This window comes from Pipistrellus kuhlii, unplaced genomic scaffold (genome assembly GCF_014108245.1).
Source record: "Pipistrellus kuhlii isolate mPipKuh1 unplaced genomic scaffold, mPipKuh1.p scaffold_m20_p_3, whole genome shotgun sequence".
Classification (NCBI taxonomy): Eukaryota; Metazoa; Chordata; class Mammalia; order Chiroptera; family Vespertilionidae; genus Pipistrellus; species Pipistrellus kuhlii.
The window spans coordinates 152,662,639-152,686,259 of NW_023425529.1; the positions used below are offsets into that span (position 1 = coordinate 152,662,639).

The 23,621-nt window shown below is 36.1% G+C and overlaps 1 protein-coding gene across 4 annotated transcripts in view; it reads right to left on the reverse strand.

Annotated features, from left to right (window-relative positions):
• The window catches only part of NALCN (sodium leak channel, non-selective), a 264,733-nt gene that overhangs the window by 107,416 nt on the left and 133,696 nt on the right, over positions 1-23,621 (reverse strand). For all 4 annotated transcript variants that reach the window (XM_045588772.1, XM_036457498.2, XM_036457492.2 and 1 more), the window contains exon 14: positions 11,820-11,957. In XM_045588772.1, the coding sequence (XP_045444728.1) occupies positions 11,820-11,957 (138 nt within the window). The remainder of the gene's footprint in view (positions 1-11,819; positions 11,958-23,621) is intronic.

Sequence of the window (23,621 nt, forward strand, 5' to 3'; positions counted from 1 at the left end):
CATTTTGTCCTGTAAAATTCAGTTACATTGGAATAAATGCTTCTTTTCTTTCTAGGGCTGATTTAAAGTCAAGGATGTGATTGTCATCACCAACTGGCCCACTGTGGCCATGTGACCTTTCCTCTGTCATATTTCAGGGGAAGCCATGATGCTTGTTTTGGGGACTCTGGACTTTCTCGCTGCTGAATTAGTCACTACCTCAGCTCCTACAGCCCTTGCTAAGATCTCTGCTTCTTAGTGACACTCTGTGTTAGTTTTAGTTTCCTTAGGCTCCTGTAACAAATTGCACAAGCTTGGTGGCCTGAACCAACATAGTCTTTGACAGTTCTGGAGGACAGAAGTCCAAAATCAGGTTGTAAACTGGAAGTACTCCCTGCGAAGTTTGCAGGGGAGGATCCTTCTTGGCCTTTTCCAGCTTCTGGTGGCTCCAGGTGTCTTTGGTTTGTGGCTGCATCACTCCAATCTCTGCCCCTGTCTTAATATGGCCTTCTCTTTCTCCCTATATCTTGTGCTTACCTGGTATATATCTCTAATAAGAATACTTGTCATTGGATTTAGGGTCCACCCAGATAATCCAGGATGATGTCATCTTAAGATACTTAATTTAATTACATCTGTAAAGACCCTTTTTCTAAATAAGATCACAATCAAAGGTTCTGCAGTTAGGACATGGACCTATCTTTTGGGGGCCACCACTCAACCCCTTGAACTCTCCATCTGGTTTCTGGCTTGGGCCATAGTGCCTTCAATGGTGTTGTTCCTATATACTGACTCTCAACTCCCAAGGAAGTTTGGAAGTTCTACCATTCCAGGAAGGAAGTATGGGAGACTTGTTCTTAGGGGATCTTTTAGGTCCTCTCTCCTCCTAGACCTCTCAGGCAGCTACCCAACTCTGTCCAGGCTGCCCCTTGTCTATGTGGGTCCCCCAGCGAGGCTATTTCCCTCTACGTTCAGACAAGTAGATACAAGACAAATCTTGAATGTCAAAGCACATACAGGTTGTTGCCCCTGAGTGTGGCATGTCACCCTACCACTAAAACACACTTTGCCTCACTGCCTCTTTCCAGAGATTTCTGCCTCCTTCATACTCCATCCCAGAAAATGTTCTTCTTTCCTCTCAGAAAGCAGGAGTGTGAAGTAAGATTGGAGTGGGGGTTCTGAGGGGGTCCAAGTGTGAAGATGGACCAACAGAAATGAAACCCAAGCAAGGCATCACACATTTATTACTGTGCCATGTAAGCATTTAGATTTCTGAGAGCTCATCTGGACTAATGGGTCAGGTGTGTCTTCTGAATGCTACTCATTTAAGACTGTGAGGCACTGAGCCCAACCCTGTGCTACCAAGACAGCAACATACCAAGGAGAAGGGTAATTTCAGCACTAAGAGAATTGTGAGAAAGGCTTGCCAGGCGAGATGAGCTAAGAGGGCTTGGGGAGCATGTGGCTAATTAAGGGCCTGGTGAGCAGCTAAGAACAGCCAGAGCATGGCTGCCAGGGAGGAGGCTGGGGGAGGCTGGAGAGGGAGGTAGTGTAATCGTCACAAAGTGATGACATTCATTTCTTCTCTATAAATTTTTTTCTTTCAGATGTTGTAGTTGCTTTTTTTAAAAAATGCATGTAATGTAGCTGTTTTAAACTGGATTACTTAAATGTTGATGAGGCAGTGTAAAGTGCAGTTTGACAAAGGTTATTAAATATATAAAATTTAATTAATTATTAATCAATTAATATATTTTTATTGATTTCAGTGAGGAAGGGAGAGGGAGAGAGAGATGGAAGCATCACTGATGTGAGAGAATCATGATTGGCTTCCTCCTGCATGTCCCTCTCTGAAGATTGAGTCCACAACCTGGGCATATGCCCTGACAGGAAATTGAACTGTGACCTCCCGGTTCATATGTCTATGCTCAACCATCGAGCCTTGCTAGCTGGGCTTTTATTTATTTTTAAAGAACATTTTGCACATTCTTCTTGGAGAAAAGAAAAAATAGCTCCCTCATAGCAGGATAGAGAGACAGATGTGGGATGCTAACTGCACTTTCTCCTTGTCATGCAGATAAGAGTTTGATATTCATGATAGAGAGAAGGCGAGACTCAAAAAGGAAAGGCTTTGGTTTTGTTAGCAAAAATGCTGCAGAGGCTTGAAAGCTCCATGCTTACAGAATTGAGACAAGCTGTTGGAAAGGATAATGGCACCAAATTGAAGAATTATAGAAGAAAAAGTTTATAGTTTGCTTGAGACTATCCTTCAGCCCAAGTTCATTCAACAACTATCCTGGAATGTTTAGGCTTAATTACCGTGACAATGGAATGGCAAAACCAGAAACTATTTAAAAATATATGTGGAGCTTCAGTTTCCTCCCAAACTATTTGCACCTGGACTTTTAGCTTGATCCTTGTGGCCATGTTCCTAATGGAAGGGCACTGTGATAAGGTGACATCTTGACACTCAGGGTCAGAGGTGACCAAAGTCTGCCTTTGACTCTCTTTGGAATGGAGATAGATGATATAGGGGAGGCAGGCTGGGTCTGCAGCTGGTCCTAAGGAGGTGAGAATTACTTTGTGGTTCTTTCCTCAGACTCTAATAAGATGGGAGTAGCCACTGTGATACATAAATAGAAATGAAGAGAGGGTTGCAGCTTGGGTTCCATCACTTTTAATTTACACTGTCAATGAGATATATTGTTTTCCTGCAAACCCAGTGCTATTTGGGACTGAGGGTGTTGGCTGGAGTGGGTCTGCCCCTTCCCAATGCATGATATTGAAAATCCTGGGAGAGGGGGATGAATCCTTTTTCTGAAAGCAAGAACCACTGCTCATTCCTGTTTGTTTGTTTGTTTCATTTGTTTGTTCTGGTTTTATACAAAGCTGAGTTAATGCTCATTAGTAATCTGAACCCATTACATTGACGTCTGAATCTTATTTTCAATGTTTCACTATTTACAAATGCCAAAAGCCATTTACAAATGCCAAAATGCCATAGCCATTTAGTGTGACTCACAGTTTCATATGAAAATGTTATTAATATTATAAAGAAATCTTACAGGGACTTAGCACATTGAATCAAAGAGCTCCATCGTTTGCATTAAATACCTTTACACTTTGCCAGTTCTCAATTATGCAACCAACCTAGTCTGCCTTATATTTTTCATACTTAGGTTTATATAATATTTAAACTTGTAATGTGGCACCAAATCTGTATCACTATTTTTTTAATGATGTAATTCCCATGGGAATAAAGGTTAATGATATATCCTTTCATTTCCTCTTGAACTTTGTTAAAGCACGAGCAGTACATAGTTTCAACACAGCAGTATTTCATTTGTGCAACTTTTTTCAAAAAAGAAATTCATATATATACATATATACATTCGTGCATTGGCTACTTGCCACTTTTAACAGGTCTCTAACATTCTATTATATGAATATGCAACATAAGTATTTGTTCTACCACATAATATGCAACTGATGTAATACTGTCACTTCCCTATTTTATGACCACTATTGAAACCGTATGAATCACCAATGTCAATGAAAATGTTGAGAATAACTATTAAAAATGTTTAGGTATTTCATTCTTTATTTTTCTCAGACTATAATGCCCATGCTCAAGATATTTTTAGAACTGGCAGTACATTCAGTGTAGATGTATTAGGTCTCTGGAAGCCTGGCAGGATCCTTCTTAAAGAATGACAGTAAATATTGGTGGGATGTTGACCTTCTATTGATAGCTTAGATTTCAAAGCATGCTTTCCCAGGTTCAAGATGGCTTCTGCCCCAGAGTCTTAGTAGGTATTCAAGTACAATAAGTTCTTATGCTCCCTCTTTTCTTTTTCTAACTACTCCTCTCATGCCTTACACACTTCTGAAAGAGCCAGACTAACCTGAGCTAAGCGCTCACTGGGTATTCACCGCGTTTCTCAAGTTTTATACATTTAACCATAGACAAACTTGTTTTCTTGTATTTATCCACGGTACATTTCAACAAAATTCAATAAACTACAGAAATTGTATTACTAGTAGCATTATTCCTCCAAGTGTATTCGGACATGACCATTCTGTCCAACATACTTTACCTCAGATTCACGATTGGGTTATTATGACTCAGACTCCTGAAAGTTGTGGTTTATTATTTATTTATTTATTTATTTATTTATTTATTTTTACCATTTTAGAATGGGTTCTCTGTAGCTGCATATCCTATTTTGTATTCCCCCCAACCCTGCATACAGCTACACCTCAGCCTTATGTACCCTTCCCTTTTCATGTCTTTTCTAGTAAAGTTTACTTTTATTACTTTTTCCCCCCTTTTTAAATAGCTTAAAGATAGCCCTTTGGCTGATATGCCATCTTTAATCATATTCCTTTCTCTACTATACACTCTAATAATAATTTCTCTACTATACACTCTAATCATAATTTCTATTTAAAAATAGTTTTTAATATGCAATCGAAGCATATAGCTGGTATCTAGTCAACACCCACAATCTTGGTTTTTTTCTTTTCTTTCTTACCATTTATAATCACGCTCCCCTAAGCCATTTTGCTGGCTGTAGTTGAAAACAATCTCATTTTTTATATAGGTCAACAAAAAGTCAAATGTAATCAGAGCAATGTAAAATGGGAAATGTTCGGTACAGATGCACTTTTAAATGAATTCTATAAAATCAAGTGACTTAATTTACACCTTGGGATGCCCATTTTTGTCAGAAAAAATATGACTATTCTCAGAAAGCTGCCGCTGCAGAAGCAAAAATCAAGAGATTGCTATGTTAATTTGAGTACTTCAAAGGTAACAAAATGACTACCCACAATGGACGCTTAATTACATTTTCTCTCTCAGTATTCACATCGCAGGCTTTCCTTTGAAACAATAATAAAGGGGAAACCACTGAGAATAAAAAATAGAGTCTTTCCACAGTCCTCATCCCCAAATCATTGGCAAAAGTGAAGAAAAAGATGCATTTCACAAGTGTTCGGCAAACTGCAGTCAGGACAGAAATATGGGATACTACCTGGCAGATGAGAGAGAAATTTTAAAAGTATAATAGGCAATGGTTATGAATATGCATTTGCTAAACACTTAAGCTTGATTTTCATTGTGCACTGAAAAACTGGCACCCCGAGGGAGCTTCTGAATAGCCTGTTGTGTGTGTATGTGTGTGTGTGTGTGCGTGTGTGTGTGTTTATGGCAGAACAAACAGCAAAACATTATTTTTCTTCTTTTGCTGTTTGGTACATGCCAGTCCCTGGGAAGACTAAGTCAGAAACTCACCAGTTGTGTGGCACCACTGGCCAGAGTGGCTAAAATACAATCAGAGCTTGTCTATGTAGGTGTTTTTTTCATGTGGGTTGTAATGTTATGCAGCATGTTGCTAAAAGAAACCTCCATGCACATATTTACATGTTGGTCCACAAACCATGCCTGCCTGCTTTACTGTCAACATTTTAAATACCATTTCAGATCATATAGAGCCAGCATGACTGGGAAGCAGGTGCTTATTATGTGGACATTGATCACATAGCAAGTAACAATGGCATGTACTCATGGCATTATCACTTGTATCACTAGGCCTTGAATCACAGGTTTTATCTGTTGGTTTGTTTGTGTTTACTAGTCATATTTCTGTGCTAGTTGTAGGCCCAAAGGGGACAGGGATTAAGCTCTTCACACTTTGGTTAGGATAGAGGTTAGTACTTACACATGGTAGAGATTTAATAAAACTGTACAGAATCAAATTCAGTTAACTTAATAGAGCCCATTACAGTGATGGTCAATCTGAGGATAAACAAGAAAAGAAAAACAATTGCTGATCATACTTTAAACAAAATCTTCAAGGAAGTCGCTGAAACCGGTTTGGCTCAGTGGTAAAGCGTAGGTCTGCAGACTGAAAGGTCCCAGGTTCGATTCTGGTCAAGGGCATGCATATTGGTTGTGGGCACATCCCCGGTAGGGGGTGTGCAAGAGGCAGCTGGTCGATGTTTCTCTCTCATCGACATTTCTAGCTCTCTATCTATCTCCCTTCCTCTCTGTAAAAAATCAATAAAAATATATATTTAAAAAAAAATCTTCAAGGAAGTGATTCTAGTCCCTAGACTTTTGGGGTAGTTATAGAAGTAATGCTCTCAGTTTTAGTTTGGGTATAGAGTGTTCTCTTTAACTGAATTAATTATTTCTCATTTAAAAAAATCACTTATACATTTAAATATCTGAATAACTGACCTTTTTGCATTAGGTTCATAGAGAAATCAACTAAATATTTTAAAGTTTTAAAATTTTAACATAAATGTGCTTGAGAAAAGTTAATTTGAGTTATACTTAAGCTGTGTATTTCACCTAACTTACACTATATATAGTCATAATTTGAAATGCATTAAAAACCTAAAGTCAAAAGGCAAAAAATTTAAAACAATTAGAAGCAAGAGGAGAATCTTTTTATTACCTCATGGTGGGAAAGAATATCTTATGCATCAGTCCAAAATAACTATTTACAATAAATAAAAAACTGATAGCTTGAATCAAAATATGCCCTAATGTTATCAGTGGGGTGTCCTCTGTGACAGTGGAAGTGGAATTATCGAGGTGCCTCTGGGAAAAGAATTTTCTGAGACCCCCAGGGAAGATACGGTATTATGGAAAGCTTTATTGATGATGTAATATAAAGGGGTTCCCTTCCAAGGCCCCATTTCCCTCCATCCTGCCATGGAAAAAGTCCAATCTTGTCTTCAGCAGGGCTGGGATTAAAGCCACTGCCCAGAGTCTCTGCTCCATATTAAAGCTCAGATCAGGCCAGCTTAGGTCCCAGCTGCAGTCCAGTGTGTGTGGGGTCTCCATGACCATGAGCCATGTATCAATAGTTGCTTAAGTTCATATGGTTACAGAGGCCCATGGGTAACTGTGGGCCACGGAGCAAGAGAGTGCAAGGGAGCAGGGGAAAAGCAAGAGAGAAATAATTCTTTGTCTGGGGATTTTAACCTTCCAAGATTTCATGTCCTTGCCCTGTTCTGCCCTCTAGCCAAATATCTTTTTTCCAGATTAGATTGACGACAGGTAAACATGTTTCCTACAGCACCCCAACTTCACTGTGCATGTGTCCATTTCCCACTTTGTTTGATTCCTTTCCCCGGTGATCTGCAGGGAATGGACCAGTGGTTCTCTGGGGAGCATGAAGTTATAGCTTCCTCGGGAAGCTGCCCCAATGACCCTACTTACAATGTCTAGCCTCCCCTTTGTTCCTTTCTTAGTATTGGTTTTAGCTAGCTAATTAAGGCAATAACAAAAAGATAACACAAATCAGAATAACAGAACACTGCCTAAGAAAGGACGTTTATATAGTAGTCAAGGGATTAATAATCATAATATATATACCACTCCAACACATTCATTTAAAAAAGACAAACTAGCCGAAACCGGTTTGGCTCAGCGGTAGAGCGTTGGTCTGCGGACTGAAAGGTCCCGGGTTCGATTCCGGTCAGGGGCATGCACGTTGGTTGCGGGCACATCCCCGGTAGGGGGTGTGCAAGAGGCAGCTAGTTGATGTTTCTCTCTCATCGACGTTTCTAGCTCTCTATCTCTCTCCCTTCCTCTCTGCGAAAAATCAATAAAATATATTTAAAAAAATAAAATAAAAAAGACAAACTAGATTTTGGAAAAATAGTTTAAGCATATGATTGGGTGAGTCACAAAGAAGATGGCCAATCAATATATGAAGAAGTGCTCCCTTATTAATAATTATGAAAATGCAAATATGCAAATTAAGAAAAAGTAATACCACCATTCAACTCATAGGATTGTCAAAACTTTAAAAGTCTAATAATAACAATCACAAGTGAGACTATAAGCACACAGGGATTCTCAACCCTTGCTCTTGGGAGGGCAACTTAGTGCAGCTTGCTTATAGAGCAGGAGTCCTCAAATGAAAGGTAGAGAGAGTAAAAGTTTTAGGCCTTGAGGGCCAACAGGCGACATTTAAGATATGATATAGGTACTCACATAATCATTTAATAATGCACAAACCAGTCTCAGTCCCCAGGCCACATGTAAAGCCTGTTGACCGGATTTGGTATGGCTTGCACACCTGTTCTACATTTGGGCAGTATTCAGGATCTCAGAGTCCACTTTCTAGCATAAATCCTAGAGAAGCTCTCACGCAAGGGGACCCATTGTATACAGTAGTGGCAACATCATAAAACAACCTGCATAGGCACGGCAAAAGGGGCGGATAAGTAAACATTGTCTATTCAGTCACAGTTCACATATTCATGACAATATATACCAAATGAGCTTTATGTATAACAAGATAAAAATATTTCAAAAAACAATAAGTGAGACATTTAACTGACAACAAATGCAGAGTTTGATACCACTTATTTTGCAAGTTGCTGCTACTGATGACTTGTAAGGAGGGAAAGACCTGGTCAAATGCAAACTGGCTTTAGAATGGTGTGTGGTCATCACAGTAGAGAACGAGGGCATCTGGTGTCTCCACCAGGGTAGTCATCAGCGCACTACAGTAGCACTCCTCAAACTATGATAAAAACTTAATGTTAATGTTAAAAATGAATGGTATGCAGCGGTTGCCAACCTTTCGGACCTCACAGAGCACCAGTGGTCCATAGACCACTGAGTGGTGACCTTTGGAAAATGCTTGTAGATGATAACCTTAAATTTTAAAACACTGTATATTTTAATATACTGTATATTGTATGTGTGGGAAAGTACTGTATTTCATTTATTTTAATATATACATTAATTTTCACACTTTAACAACTCTGAAAATAGGATGCACCTTATCATCTATGTGCATAGTTTGATTGTTGTTTTTTTGTTAATGTTTCACAAAATAAGAGTCTTCTTGTAGTTGATAATATGTTAAATTTAGTGAAATATGATTTAAAACTGGAAGATGAATTCATACCAAATTAATCATATTCACTGTCTGGGAAACAATGATCATTGTGTGGGGAAAGGAGAAGGAGGGAGAGAGAAACTTGGTACAGGAAGAATCACAAATGATATTTTAAACTTAATGATAATACTTTACATCTATATAGTGAAAACATCTGAAGTAACATAATAACATGTTAGCATTTATTAATATACAGCTTTAAATGCACACACCATCTTACTTAGACTGAAAGGCACTCAGTGTTGGTGGCAGCTATGATCATCCACTATTTCTTGGCTAAAATCTCCTTCAAAATACAAGTCCAGCTCACATGGAGGTGGCAAACTTGGGCACTAGGTGTGGGGCATTATCTTCAATTTCAGATATAACATGACATAGAGATCAGGGGGGTTGTCAGGTTCCTCCAAGTCACACATGTAGTGACCAAAGAGCTAGAACCTGAATCTAGATTTTGAACTTCAACTCAATACTCATATGCAGCCACACTTACTAGACCACCCTCATTGACTTTTCAATTCTCAATTGCTTTAAGAGATTTGAAGAAATTATGAATAAAAGAATGAACAATTTCAATTTTCAGTTTTAACTAAAAACTACCTTTAGGAAACAACCATGAAATTATAAAAAGTGTTTTGAGCTGATACTTAAGTCAGTAGAATGAAGGGATGAAATTAGATACGGGTTTTCAAGCTATGCTTGAAGGGTTCCTAAAGGCTCAGAGAATCTCAGGAATCCCCAGAAGTGCTCCAGGGTTCCACAGTCATTGCCATGTTTTGGGCAAGTAAGGAAAATTTAGACTATCCAAGTAGTCTGTGTACAGATTTAACATAACATTTTATTATATTAGCAATCCCTGTAGAAGTTCATTTGAAGAACTAGACAGTTTTTCTTTTTGCTTTCATAATCTATGAGTTTCAGTCTTAAGGATCAAAACTATATCTCTATGTTAAAAGATCTGCAGTGAGGTTAGCAAACAATTATATTATTATTTTTTTAAATATACTTTTATTAATGTCAGAGAGGAAGGAAGAGGGAGAAAGAGATAGAAACATCAATTATAAGAGAAAATCATTGATTAGTTGCCTCCTGCACACCCCATACTGGGGATCAAGCCTGCAACCAGATAATCTAACCATGACCTCCTAGTTCATAGGTCAATGCTCAACTATTGAGCCATGCCGGCAAGGCAACAATTATATTGTTTTAACAGAAAAACAATTACATAGATTATTCCCATAATTCATTATTTCAATCATATCCGTCCTGCATTTAACCCATGATCAACATTCTCCAAGATCTTCCATAGTTTGAAAGGAAAGTAAACACATAATAGGTGCCTAACAAACATTAGTTGAATTCATGAGTGAGTGAATTAATGATGAATGTATAAATGATGACAGCCACAGACTGAAAGGTCCCAGAAAGAAGCATACAAAGAGCTCAGGGCCAAGTTCCTGGGAACACCAGCACAGTCCGAGTTGGCTCTGGAAGTCAGACTTCCATTCCCACTACTCAATGTTCTTTCCTTTTGTGAATATTTTAAAAGTTATTCCATATTTAAAAAAATGCCCAAACTAGTTCTTTGTGATTTTACTGTTTGAACCCAAGATTTTACACCACATAACAATGCATCCCCATACACTTTTTGATGAACCTGCCTTAGTTTTAAAAGGCTTTGCCTATAGCAAATGCAACCTGTAATATAACATTTAGTTACCCAAGCACTTGTTTGATTCATAGATATTTAGAATTAGAAGGGACCTTAGAACTTAAATGTAATTTGCTTTATTTTAGTGGCTCTTGGGCAGAGGTTTGATTTGATGCAGGTATTTTCATTGACAATAGTAAGTGTCATAATCTAAGGAAGTTGCAAGATCATAGGCTTTGAGACCAGACAGACTTGGGAATGTTCTGACTCTAACATTTACACTTTATGTGACATTGTGACAATTATTTAACTCATCTGAACCTCAGTTTCATCATCTGTGAAATGGGAATATTACCTAACTTGGTTGTACCAAATATTAGGAATAAAATTGTGAAACATTTTGCCTCTCAATAAGTAATAGCAGTTGTTTTTATTTCATGTATTCATAATAAAGGATACCATTCTGAATTCTTAACTTGGAACTTTTAACATAAGTGTAGAGCTTAAGTTTGCTTCTTAAGTATGCATCAATTTATTATATAGAGATGTACATTTCATATTAGAAAAACCTGAGAATTACATCCCTTAGTATGTCATAGGCCATATTTAATAACTTTTCTTTGTTTTTAATAAAAATACATTGAGGGGGAATATCTGTGTGACAGAAGTCAATTTTTTTCCTTGGATTTAGTTTTAGCCTTTATTGTGCTTTAAAAATATTTTCAGCTATGTGTTTTATTCTTCCCCCACACCCCCAATCTGTCTCTTTCAGACCCACATAGCAAAAACCACTGAGCTGATTTCTAATTAACTGACTGGATCCTGAGGTCTCTAGCTGCTATCTTCAGTTTAATTATAGCTGTGAGGAAGATGGAGTGAAATTGAAGAAAGTATCTATACAAGGTTACAAATAATAATAATTACATAGTTTTGGTTTGATCCTTAGATCATCTAGGATGTGAATGATTAGAAATGTTTAAATTGATATGCAAATGTGAGATTTCTATTTTGTTTTGTCTTGTTTCCCCTCATGCAAACACTTGTACCTGTTAGAGACAAATTCCTAATTAAATCTGAAATCTAGTTCCTGAAGGAGTTCGTTGATACCTGGAAATTTAGAATGGAAGGAACCTCATCCAACCAGACTATTCTACATTGGTTCTCTGGCTCTCATTCTGAAGTTGAATGTAGGCTAAAAAAATCTGTTAATGCTCATCCCATTATGAATGCTAAGACATAATTGAAAACAGTGCTAAACTCACCAGAGTGGCAAAAAGATGATAGAGAATGAAATAGATGGCAACCACCGGTGCCCACATGTGTCCCACAGCATTTAGAGTTTGGTCCATTACGTCTACCCATCCTTCCTGGGTAAGGATCTGGAACATGGACATGAATGCCTACAGAGGAAAAGAATGGAGGCATTAAACACCGGCTTAAGGCTTGCATGCAATTTAAAATTAGTGTGTGGTGCCTGAGGACTTTGATCTCAATATTAGTGATTTTTATCTGAGTGCTCAGGGGAAGAACAGGCTTAATCAAACAGATGGGAAAGAGCTGAGAACTAAAGATCCTAAAAGCCTAATATCTAACTATTCAGTGCAGCAAACTAAAATAATTGTCCTTAATTAAAATTAGCATTGTTAGTCGTAAATACTGTTGAAAAAATTAGAAAAAAATCGAGGAATGTAGCTTATTATTACCCTTTTTTTTCTCCCCTAAGTGAACTTTTTAATATTTCCAACGGATTACTGTACTATATTTTCCAGCGTATAAGACGACCCCCTAATTTTACAGTTAAAACATAGGTTTAGGCCTATATTCGCTGTATAAGACTACCCCCCCACTTCAAAGAAAATACTTACTTTGCCTTCAAGATCTACAGGTAATTTTTGTGCAATTTTAGTCTTTTGCCCTCGATTTTCGGTTGACTTTTTTTCCTTTCAAAAGTCGTCTTATACGCCAGAAAATACGGTATTTTTATTTTTTCTGCTAAGCACAAGTTGTTTTTTTGTCTTTGGTAATTATGAATACTCACCTGTGGGCATTTTTTCCCCTTTGATTTTTAGAGAGAGTGGAAAGGAGGTGGCAGGGTGAGGGAGAGATAGAGAGAAAGAGAGAGAAACATTGATGTGAAAGAGATACATCAATAGGTTGCTCTTGCCCTTGGCACTGGGGTGGGGATGGAACTTGCAACCTGGAGCCATGTTGGCCAGTGCCACAACTTGTTTTTATAATGAATCACATCTAATTGTCTAAAGGCCTATGAGAAAAACTTATTTTACTTCTATAGTACCCATCTATTAAATTATTTGTTATAATAAAAGCCTAAGACTCTTGGCAAAAACTTGGAAGAGGTGGGTGCAGGGAGGAGGGGGTCAAAGGGAAAAATACAAAAAAAACAAAAACCAAAGTGCACATCTATAATACTTTCAGCAAAGATAAATTTTTAAAAAGAAGAAAAAATAAAACAAAAATATAGGATTCTTTAAAAAAGAATTATTTCTAAATAATATAATATTGGTAGCTATGCCGAGCAACTTAATAAAAACAAATACATTTTTCATAATTATTTTGTTTCTTTTCCAAAGCAAAGTGAAGACCATAGATAAAGCCAAGACTAAAATATACACAGCATCACAACAAAAGCCAGCCAAGCTACAGAACTCCTACTCTCTGGAAAGATCTTTCTTTAGTTCCAATCTTACATATGTTTCTTATTAATTATATGATAACATATACATCTCTAATTCATGTATTCTGTACACATTAGTGGTCACTAAATGTTTTATTTATTTATTTATTTATTTTTCTTTTAATCCTCACCCAAGAATATTTTTTCCATTGATTTCTTTTAGAGAGAGCAGAAGGGAGGGAGGACAGGAAGAAAGAGAGAGAGAGAGGGAGGGAGAGAGAGAGAGAGAGAGAGAAACATCAATGTGAAAGACAAATATTGATTAGTTGCCTCCTGCTCACACCCAGACAAGATATTAAACCTGCAACTGAGGTATGTGCCCTTGACTGGGAATCAAATCTGAGACCCTTTGGACTGAGGGTGGATGCTCTAACCATGGATCCAAACCAGGCAGGACAATAAATGCTTATTGATGAGAATTTATGATCATGTTTGGGAAAGTTGACAATTGGAATCTAGTGACTCTTTAAAAATGTATTTATAGGTCAAGGTACAATGGAAACTTAAATTGAATCCTCAGGTATTGAGAATCCAAGAAATAATGTCCAGTATAATACACAGATAAACCGATCCCCAGATATAAGCTCCTCAGTTACTTAGAACCAAAAAGGACCTTAAAGTTAATCTAATTTACTCTTTTTGAAGATAAGGAAAATTAGTTTTAGGATGATAGGTGATTAGTCCAAAGTCACTCTATTAATTGGTGGCACTAAAAGAAATATTACTCAAGTGTTCTGACTCCATAGTAAGTACTTTTCTAAGTGTTGATTCCTCTGTTCAGTGAGATCTTAAATCTACTACTTCCCAATCAGACTCACACAGTAAGCTCTCTCATTTACCATAGATAATTAACTTTTTTAGAAGTAAGGTTTTCAATGCCCAATATATAACAAACCCATTTGAACAAAGGAATCATTATTAAATGAATCTTGAAGTACGAGAAATGTTTTTCCTCTCCTTTTATTCATGTGTAAAACTTCTTGAGTTAATTTTTCTACAGTCCGATTATCCTGCAAAGTCTTCTGTTCATAAAAGTATGAAATACGTTGTTGTACATACTTGAATTCAGAATCACCAAGTAAAAAAATAAAATTTTCCTTGCCAGCTGCCTAAGCGAATGTTAGTTTTAACTCATTATAAAAAACTATTCAGAGGATGTTTAACACATCATTTAACCTCAAGTTGCCAGGTCTTATCATGGGGGCCAATTATTTTTTCCTGTTGAATATTTATTACCTTCAAAAGCAAGGAACATAAGTTTCAAAGATGATTTACATAAAATATCAGATTGCTGTATTTTCTTCAATGGAGATGTCACTAGCGTGACAGTGTGTGTTCATCCCAAAGACTCAATTGCAATAGTCAGAATATCTACCAATACCAAAGGGATTTTATTGGACATAAATTTCTTTCTCCAAAGTAACCAAAATGTTTATGATTAAGCCCAATAAATTTATTTTTGGTATCCAGGCCAAAAATTCAGGTGGTCCTTTCAGCTGCTTTGGGCACAAACCAATTTAGTTTGTTTTCATCTACTGATTAGCTTTCATGAACACTCAGCTATTATGCATTCAGTAAATGTCCAGGAATGTGGAGCTGTGGGACTGTAACCTGCTATTGTGAGATAAGCAATGTGGGCAAGAGCATTGGGGTTATCCTCTGCTCTTCTTAGAGTCTCAAAGAAAATAATCTCATTTCCTCACAGCTCAGCTACCTGAAAGTTCATATTATGAGATGCTGTGGATTATATTTGAGAGTAAAGTTTTCTGTACAATGTTATTCGTGTGTTTATAGCTGCTTACATGAATAAACAAATGAATGGGGGCATCATGAAATACTTTTATTACAGGCTGAGAATTAATTTGTGTCCTATGGGAAGGATGCCTTCTCAGTTTTGCTGAGATCTTATTCAAAAATTTAAATCCAAATGGTAGTTCCTTTGAAGTTTTGAGTCAAGTGCACTTATTGACTTATATTTTCTGCAGGATCTTGTTCCTTAAACAACTCATTTAGTTTAGTTATTCAAAACAGGGTAATTAGTTGTTACTGAAGGTTTCATGTGTTGGAGATTGAGATGAGGAAGACATGTTTGTTCTCTTAAGAAATTTAAAGGAAAAGAAAAAGTGACAAATATGGTCTGTAGGGGAAATATGGTAAAACTACCAAAAAAGCAAGTTAGAGGACCAAAATATTCCTCTCAGGTAAGTCAAGAACAGGTATGGAAAAATGATGGCAATTGACTTTCATGATGGAGATGATTAGGATTTCAATGGTGGAAAAGAAGGTGATGAACAAAGGCCTGGAGAAAGTTGTTCCTTTGAACTACTTTTCATTTTGTTATGCTATTTTCCTTTCAGTTGACTCAGAGCCCCAAATCTTTACTGGTTTTTACTAGCTCTTTATAAATTGAGAAGATGAACCTTGTACCTGTCATAAATGTTTAATGGATTCCCCCCTTCCCCTTCACTCATAGTATTTTTACAAATATAAATTTTAAATTTCTACGAGGTCTAATTTATCATTCCTATTATTTGAGGTGTTTTATTTTGCTTAAAAAGACTTCTGACATTGCAAGATTTGACATAAATGTTCCCACATTTTTATGCAATAGTTTCTATTATGTTTAACATGTTGAACCGGAAATCATTGTTTAAATCAGCTTAAATCTAGAATTTATTTTGGATAATAAATGAAACAGCAATTAATCTTATTTTTCTTTTCAACAGGTGATCAGTTGATTCAGCACAATTTAATTGAAAAATCTGTTTTCTTCATTAATGTGAAATATCCTCTTTGTCATGTATTAAATATTCTTATGCTTTCAGCTATATTTATGGATTTTCTATTCTTTTCCATCAGTCTATTTCATCCCCAAATTGCCTAAAATTATACACTTAATAACTTGTCAGGCTACTAGCCCTTCCCTATTTACTCTCAGCAGTCTTTTATTTACTTTTATGTTAATTTCCCCAAAACAACTTCTTGTTTTATTCATTGAGATCTCATTAATCTAAAAGAAAATTGCTATTGTTCTCAGTTTATCCTCCAATTTTGGAGAAAGACATATCTTCCCGTTAATTGTCTCCATTCATGAAACTGAACAGACATCTTATTATATAGTTTCTGCTCATTTCTTGTTTTGTTATTCAAAAATCATAATCACATGATACCACATGATTAAAATATTACTTAGTAAAGAAACCTGATGATGGGTCTCTTAATGGATAAGAAACAATGAATAATAAACAACACTGCATGCCTAAGTGTTTCAGCCCCACTTCCCGGAGGCCACCGTTCTTAACCATTTGTCTTTTCACTTCTGGTGGTGCTATCTATATAACCTATTCAGAACTTCTGGATTTACCCATTTTAGACATAGACTTCTGCTATGATGTGAAGATTTAGTCACAACATCACTCCCTACTTTGCTTGACCACTTCCACATTTTGAACCTATATCGTTATTTCTATTTCATCAAACTCTCACAGAATGGCTTGCCCTCACTCTGTGTAATAAGAAGGTTTCAGCACTGTTGCTCATCTCATCACCTTCCCCTTCTCTCATTTCACCCTATTTTGATACTTTACCTCTCAAGTCTAATCCTATAGATATAATCAGGAGTGAACAGCTTTGTTTACAAACGCTTCTTCTTTTTTTGTTTCTAATTACATGCTCACATATTAAACATCACCTGCCAGGTCAGGCCCTGTTCATAGTGCAAGTGCCTGGCTGCAGCTAAATGAATCAGGGAGAAGTACTTAACCTGAGAATGGGTCATTTGCATGAGGAAATCTGGAACAAGCAACTCTGCCCCACTAAGGAAGAACTAAACCAACCCAAAACATCTCTAATGAACTTCAAATGGAAGCTGCAATGAAAAATATCACATGGTTAGCAGTGGTATCTGGAGGTGAATAATGAAGAGAGATTGGCTATGCAGCTGATTTAGAGCAATGGAGGAGTCATTACAAAGTCAGTTATAAGTGTATTGATATCCCAAAGAAGCAAAATCTCTGAATGAACTAAAATTTCATGGTAAAGAAAATGCATTGAATAAAGAGATTGCAATGATGCTCACCAAATGGAAAAGGAAAGTTTTGAAAATCATAAGCTTGGTGAATATCCTATTCCTTGGGTATGTGGGAGCACTCAGAGGGTGAAAACCAGAGCAGAGATAAAGGCACGAGGAAGTGAGCTGTTACAGGGATGATAAATGAGAAAATACATCTGAAACCAGAGAACAGGGACTTGGGCTCACTGAAAGGGCCTGAGCACTGCAATGCAGAGGCACAAATACCACTGCAAACCCTGCTCAGCTTCCTTTGCTGGTTTATCTTCAATTTCTTAATCTCTAAGTGTTGCAAAGCTTGAGGGCTCAATCCTCAGATTTCTTTCTTATCTCTCAATACTTTCTAACTAGTTGATCTCATCCATTCTCATGCCTGTAATTAACTTCTATATACTAATGTTCCCACATTTGTATGTCCAGCCCCCTACAAATGTCCAGAATCAACTTCACAGTTTCACTTAGATATCTATTAGACTCTCCATGCCTCATTCCTCAAACCTGTTCTTCCCACATTCCTTCCCATCTTAGAAAATGATAAATCTATTTTTCAAGTTACAGAGGTCAAAGGTCTCACAGACATCTTTGGACCTTCTAATCCCTTCACATCCTATATTCAATTTGTCAGGAAATCCTGCTAAATCCTAGCCTGATTCCTGGTTCTAGTTCCACACATATCCTCAAATTTCCCTGATAGTCCTACTAACACAGCTAATAGTTTCTCCTTAAGTAGCCTTACATTTTGATGCTGTACTTTCTGGTCATAAACCAAGATTGGGAGACTTAAATTTAAAAAAGTTCACCAAAAAGGGAAGAAAGGAGAATGAACAAGTATTTGCCAGTCTTCTCTTTTGTTCCAACTAACAAGCCTTGGACACCAATCATATGTGGGGTGAACAACCTTTTCTAGACCACACTTCCATGGAGTCACTGAGGGCCTTAACATAGTATTGTAGGCAGAGGCAGATTCATCAGTGACAGGACATTCCCTTCTCTCTCAACGATCCATTTTTGACCACAAATCTTTTTATGATAGACCTTCTTAGACTCAGGTGAAGACAAAGCAAGAGTATTTTCCTGTGCTGAAATAAACAGGCTGGAATAAGCAACTCTGCCCCACTAAGGAAAAGTAGTTCTTAACCCTTTAAAATATATTATGATGTTCTTTGATAACCTGATGACCCAATACATGTTTTAGGTTTTTAGTATGTGTAGATGTCAAATTAGGTAAAAAACAATTAGATTTTTTAAAAATTAGGGTAGGTAAACACTTTAAGTTTTGATCAATATATTGTGTGTGGAATATATAGCATAATTTTATTTGTAACTGAAACTATAGATGTATTTTTGTTTGTATAAAAATGTTTGAGTCCTGGCTAGTGTGGCTCGGTTGCTAGAGTGTTGTCCCATGTATTGAAAGGTCACTGGTTCCATTCCTAGTCTTGACACATACCAAGGCTTTTAGTTCAATTCTTGGTTGGGGTGTGTACAAGAGGCAACAGATTGATGTTTCTTTCTCACATTGATGTTTCTCTTTCTCCCTCTCTCTTTCTCTATTTAAAATCAATAAAAAACATTTTTTAAAAATTCTTGAAAGCCCATACAACAAGCTTGGAACAATCCAATAGGAAGGACTGAGGAACTAGGAAAGAGGGCAAATTATTGAACATTACAAAGTAAGAGCTTTACAAAAATATATTTTCTATATCACAAAATTCACTTTTAAAGGTGTATAATTAAATGATATTTAGTTTATCCATGGAGTTGTGCAACTATTATAACTAATTTAAGAGCATTTTTATTATTTCTTCCAAAATTTTTTTTTACCATTATCAGTCATTCCCCTTTCTTCTCTCCTCCAGATTTGGGCAACAAATAATATATTTTCTGCCTCTATGGATTTGCCTATTCTACACATTTTCTATAAATGGAATATTACAATATGGGATCATCTACATTGTACAATAGTATGCATCAATCCTTCAGTCCCTCTTATTGCTAAATAATATTCTATTATATGGATTCCCCACATTTTAGCTATTCATCAGTGGATTAACATTTGGGTTGTTTTTGCTTTTTGGCTATTATGAATAATGCTGCTATGAACATTTGTATACAGGTTTTTATGTGGGTATATGTTTTTGTAAGTTACTTTGTACTTAATACGTTTTTTACTGTTGGTATTAAAATACATGTAAAACATGTATTTCTTTTATTTCCAAAGTATATACATTAAAAGTTATTAAATGTGGTGAATATGACTGATATCATCCACATACCACTCTCATTTTACAATATCATTTGCATCTATTTTATTTATCTTTAGCCAGTTTTAAGAACGCTTCCTCTATAAAAGATTTGCTTTCAAAGTGAAATCTACTTGACAACTTACACAGTAGCTCTGCCTTCCTATTGAGAGTTTCCCTGCTGGGTCTTACTATCAGTCAGCCCTAAAATAGAAGACTTGCCCTGGTGGTAGGTATTTAATGAGTGCAAAAGTGACAACACTTTTGATTTTAATTGCTTTAATTATTCACCTGTGTAACTTCCTCGTTCCTTTCCCCCCTCTCAAATAGCAGTGATATCTAGAAGAGCTTTATCTTCTGAAAAACTCACTGACCTCATAATTCTTTAATATTTTGTCGTATAGCTCCTTTTACTTAAAGATTACTCAACTATTCAAAGTGTTGTCAATATCTAACATGACTTTAATATATGGTAAATTTTGGATCTACCTAACATTAAAGTTAAATTTCTAAAAAGTGCATTGGTTGGCAAAATTATGACTGACAGGATCAAGGTCTTATGGAGAATTAGGGATTGGGAAAAACCATTGCAAATGCCATTAAATATACTTAAAGACCCACAGAAAATAAAAGCTCCAAGAGCCATCACTTATGGTGGCCAAATTAAATTGTCTATAAATAAAAATTTCGTGGATTTGAAATTTTTAGTAAAAACTTTGGAGTGTAACATTAAAGCCATCAAAGGTAGACATTTCTTGACTTGAAATTCTCCCTTCTCCGGTTTAGCTGAAATTCTATGGTCCATCAATTCAATTACACCCTTTTCAGTTCTCCAAACTCCACTTTTCTATTGTTTGCTAAAATCTCAGGAAAAATGTCAGCTCCTAGGTGACTCTAATTCTCCATGGCTGCACCCACTCATCTAGCTGTGCTGTGGAGAAAGTTCTACCATAGGGAGGTGGGCTCCTTTCCACCACAGCCTCCAAAGGAGAGTCCCAGCACTGCGGGCAAACCTCTTTGTTGTTTTTGCTGAATGCACTGTCAGAGGCAAGCTTTACAAACTTCTTCATCTGATTTAACTTTGGCCACCACATCTCTGCCCTCACTCTCAAGAGATGAAGTTCCTAGAAGGAACAGCAGAAGGATTACAGTTCAAGATAGGGACTTAATGGGCTGAGAATGAAGTCCATGGCCCTCTGTGAGTCATAGTGCAGAGAGGCAAAGAATCAAACCTTTAGTTCTGCAATCACAAGGCTGAGTTTGAGAATAAATCACTGACTGGCTAATTGGCTTTAGGTAAACTATCTTTGATGACCAATCTTTCTCAAATGTTTGATCATATCATCACTCTCTGAAGACTGTTTTGAGAATCAAAATAAACTATGTTTGAGTACTTTGCAAACATTAAAGCACTACATAAAACAATATTCTTAATAATGTTAAAAATCTGTCTTAAAGAAATTACCCCAAGTAAAGGCTTCTATTATCTAGTTAAATTTTTAAAATTCCTATATAGTTTTATGACAAAACTTTTTTATTTCAAATACAATGCGATTTCATTTTTATTAAGCATAACATTATATAGAGTAAACTGTATATTAAGAAGACATTTCCTTTCGATACATAATTTTGAAAGTGTGACAGTGATTTTGATGGCATCTAGCTTTGTGTCTACTATTCTGTGATCTATTCATCAGTACTGACAACCAACTGAAAACTTTATTTTATATGATGTATTTTCCCAGACTATATCTTAACTATAAAAATTATAGAATATGGCTAAAATGAATGCTTTGTTACTAATAGATACTATAAATGGCATTTATAGTGTCTTTTGGTGCCATCAATACATTAGAGTATTTATTTAATAAAACAGCAAAACTGCGATGTTAGCAAGTGGAGAGCTAAGCAAATTAGGTGCTGTACTCTCTTAAGTCATGACCTATTCTGTGAGATTAAAACACAATGGTACACTGACCGAATTTTGTTGTAGGGACTTAGTTAGTGATTAGTGACTTTAAAATGGAAAAGTTTCTGGTGTCATGTATGTCTCCGCACATGAACTCTTTGGAATGTGAGATCTTTTGAAATCAATTACCTTTGTAGTCAATAAGTGAAATATTTAAAATATTAATTTCTATACAATGAAGATTCTATGCCTTATTCTTTATGGCTTAGAAAAAAAATAAAGTTGAAACCGGTGGTTTCAATTAATTCCATGACTGCCTGTTATGTTGGCAAGAAAGGCCAAACTGTTCTTTGCTTTTTTTTCAAAATGAACCCACATTATTTGCTTTCATAATTCTTAAAATATGCTTGTTGCTAAGCATTCCATTTAAATGAATAAAAAGAGAGGGGGAGAAGCCTGTTTATTGGTTAAATTTATGGAAAAGTCTTACTGAATCTAGACTAATGTAATTGGCCTTAAATGTCAAAATGAGCTTGAACGTAATTAGAAGCAAAGCAGACATCAAAACATTATGCCTATTCCAGCAGCAAATTACTTTAAGTAGAGTCTACATTTAAATATAATTTCAAGAGTAAAAGGAAAGATGGCAGAAGCTCATTTGCAAAAACCAGTGAATCTTATAAGTGTGTATAGTTGTATCTGTCTCTTTTCCTTTAAATGTTAGCCATTCTTTGGTTAACTTTTCATACACCACCATAAATGACAATGCAGACAAAATTATGAATTTGTACAGTATCCTAGGATTTCTCTCAGGGTAAGGTAATAATAATATGTGACACTGAGCCATAATTAGTATTTATATGGTGCTTTACAGCTCCCAAAGCAATTAATTGTCTATTATGTAGGAAAATATTAGCAATGCTAATAAATTAGAATCAGTTACCTTACATACTATAGCTCCTATTATAGAGGGGAACTGAAGTGCAGAAGCCTTAAATGATTAACCTATCTTGTTTCCCCAAAAATAAGACATCCTCCGAAAATAAGACCTTCTTACAGGTTTCCTTCTGAGTGAAATATAAGGCATCCCCCCCGAAAATAAGGCCCCCCTAGGCTAAACATGAGAGATTTGGTCCACGGATTCTGAAAGAAATGGAGTCACAAGAAATTCACCAGGAAATTCAGGAATTAGATTGTTATGATGATGTTCCAGAAGATGATGACATGATTGTCATTGAATAAATGAGTAAATTCTTGATACTGTAAGATTCACAGTTTGTCTGGTTTGTGTTGACAACTACCGTACTACCGTACCGTATACAGATAATAAATTTCCTTTATTTTCATTTAACAATAAATGTGTACCGTATTCTTCTTCATGGAAAAATAAGACATCCCCTGAAAATAAGACCTAGCGCATCTTTGGGAGCAAAAATTAATATAAGACACTGTCTTATTTTCAGGGAAACAGGGTAGACTTGCAGGCAGCAAATGGTGTTGCCAGGACTCTAGGCTGGAATTTGTTGACTTCAAATTCCTGCAGTCCTTTTGGACTTTATAGGTACAAGACATCTTGAGATCTAATAATTTCTGGTCTCCTTTTATTATCTAAAGTACCAAAACAATCAAGATACATTTAGAATTTTTTTTCCTCCTTTGTCAAGCACATTATTGGGTACACATCTGAAACTCCATATTATGCTGGACTGATTAATGCAAAATAGATATTGCCAGCATTTTTCATTCTTTGCTAAAATAAGCTCTACTCATTAACATTTTCCATATGAAAAGGACATAACCTTTTCATTTTCATGAGAGTCTAAAAGAACAGAATGTATTTTAATAATAAAAATATTTTAACAAAGACTGAAATGCTAAAATTCCTATATTAGAAACATTAATTTTAAGGAAGAACTATCAGGATGAACTGAACAAAATTATATTTTTTCCTTAACAGCATTCCTTGCAGAGCATGCTATTTTTAGTTGAAAGGTACACTTCCCACCAACTATGTTAAAATAATATTGAAATGCAACCATCTAGCTGACAGAACAAACAGCTGTGAAAATGGGACCTGGAGATTTATGCAAATAGGAGACTTCTGAATTAATTTCCTTCATGGAACAGACTGTCAAGTTTCTTGAAGTA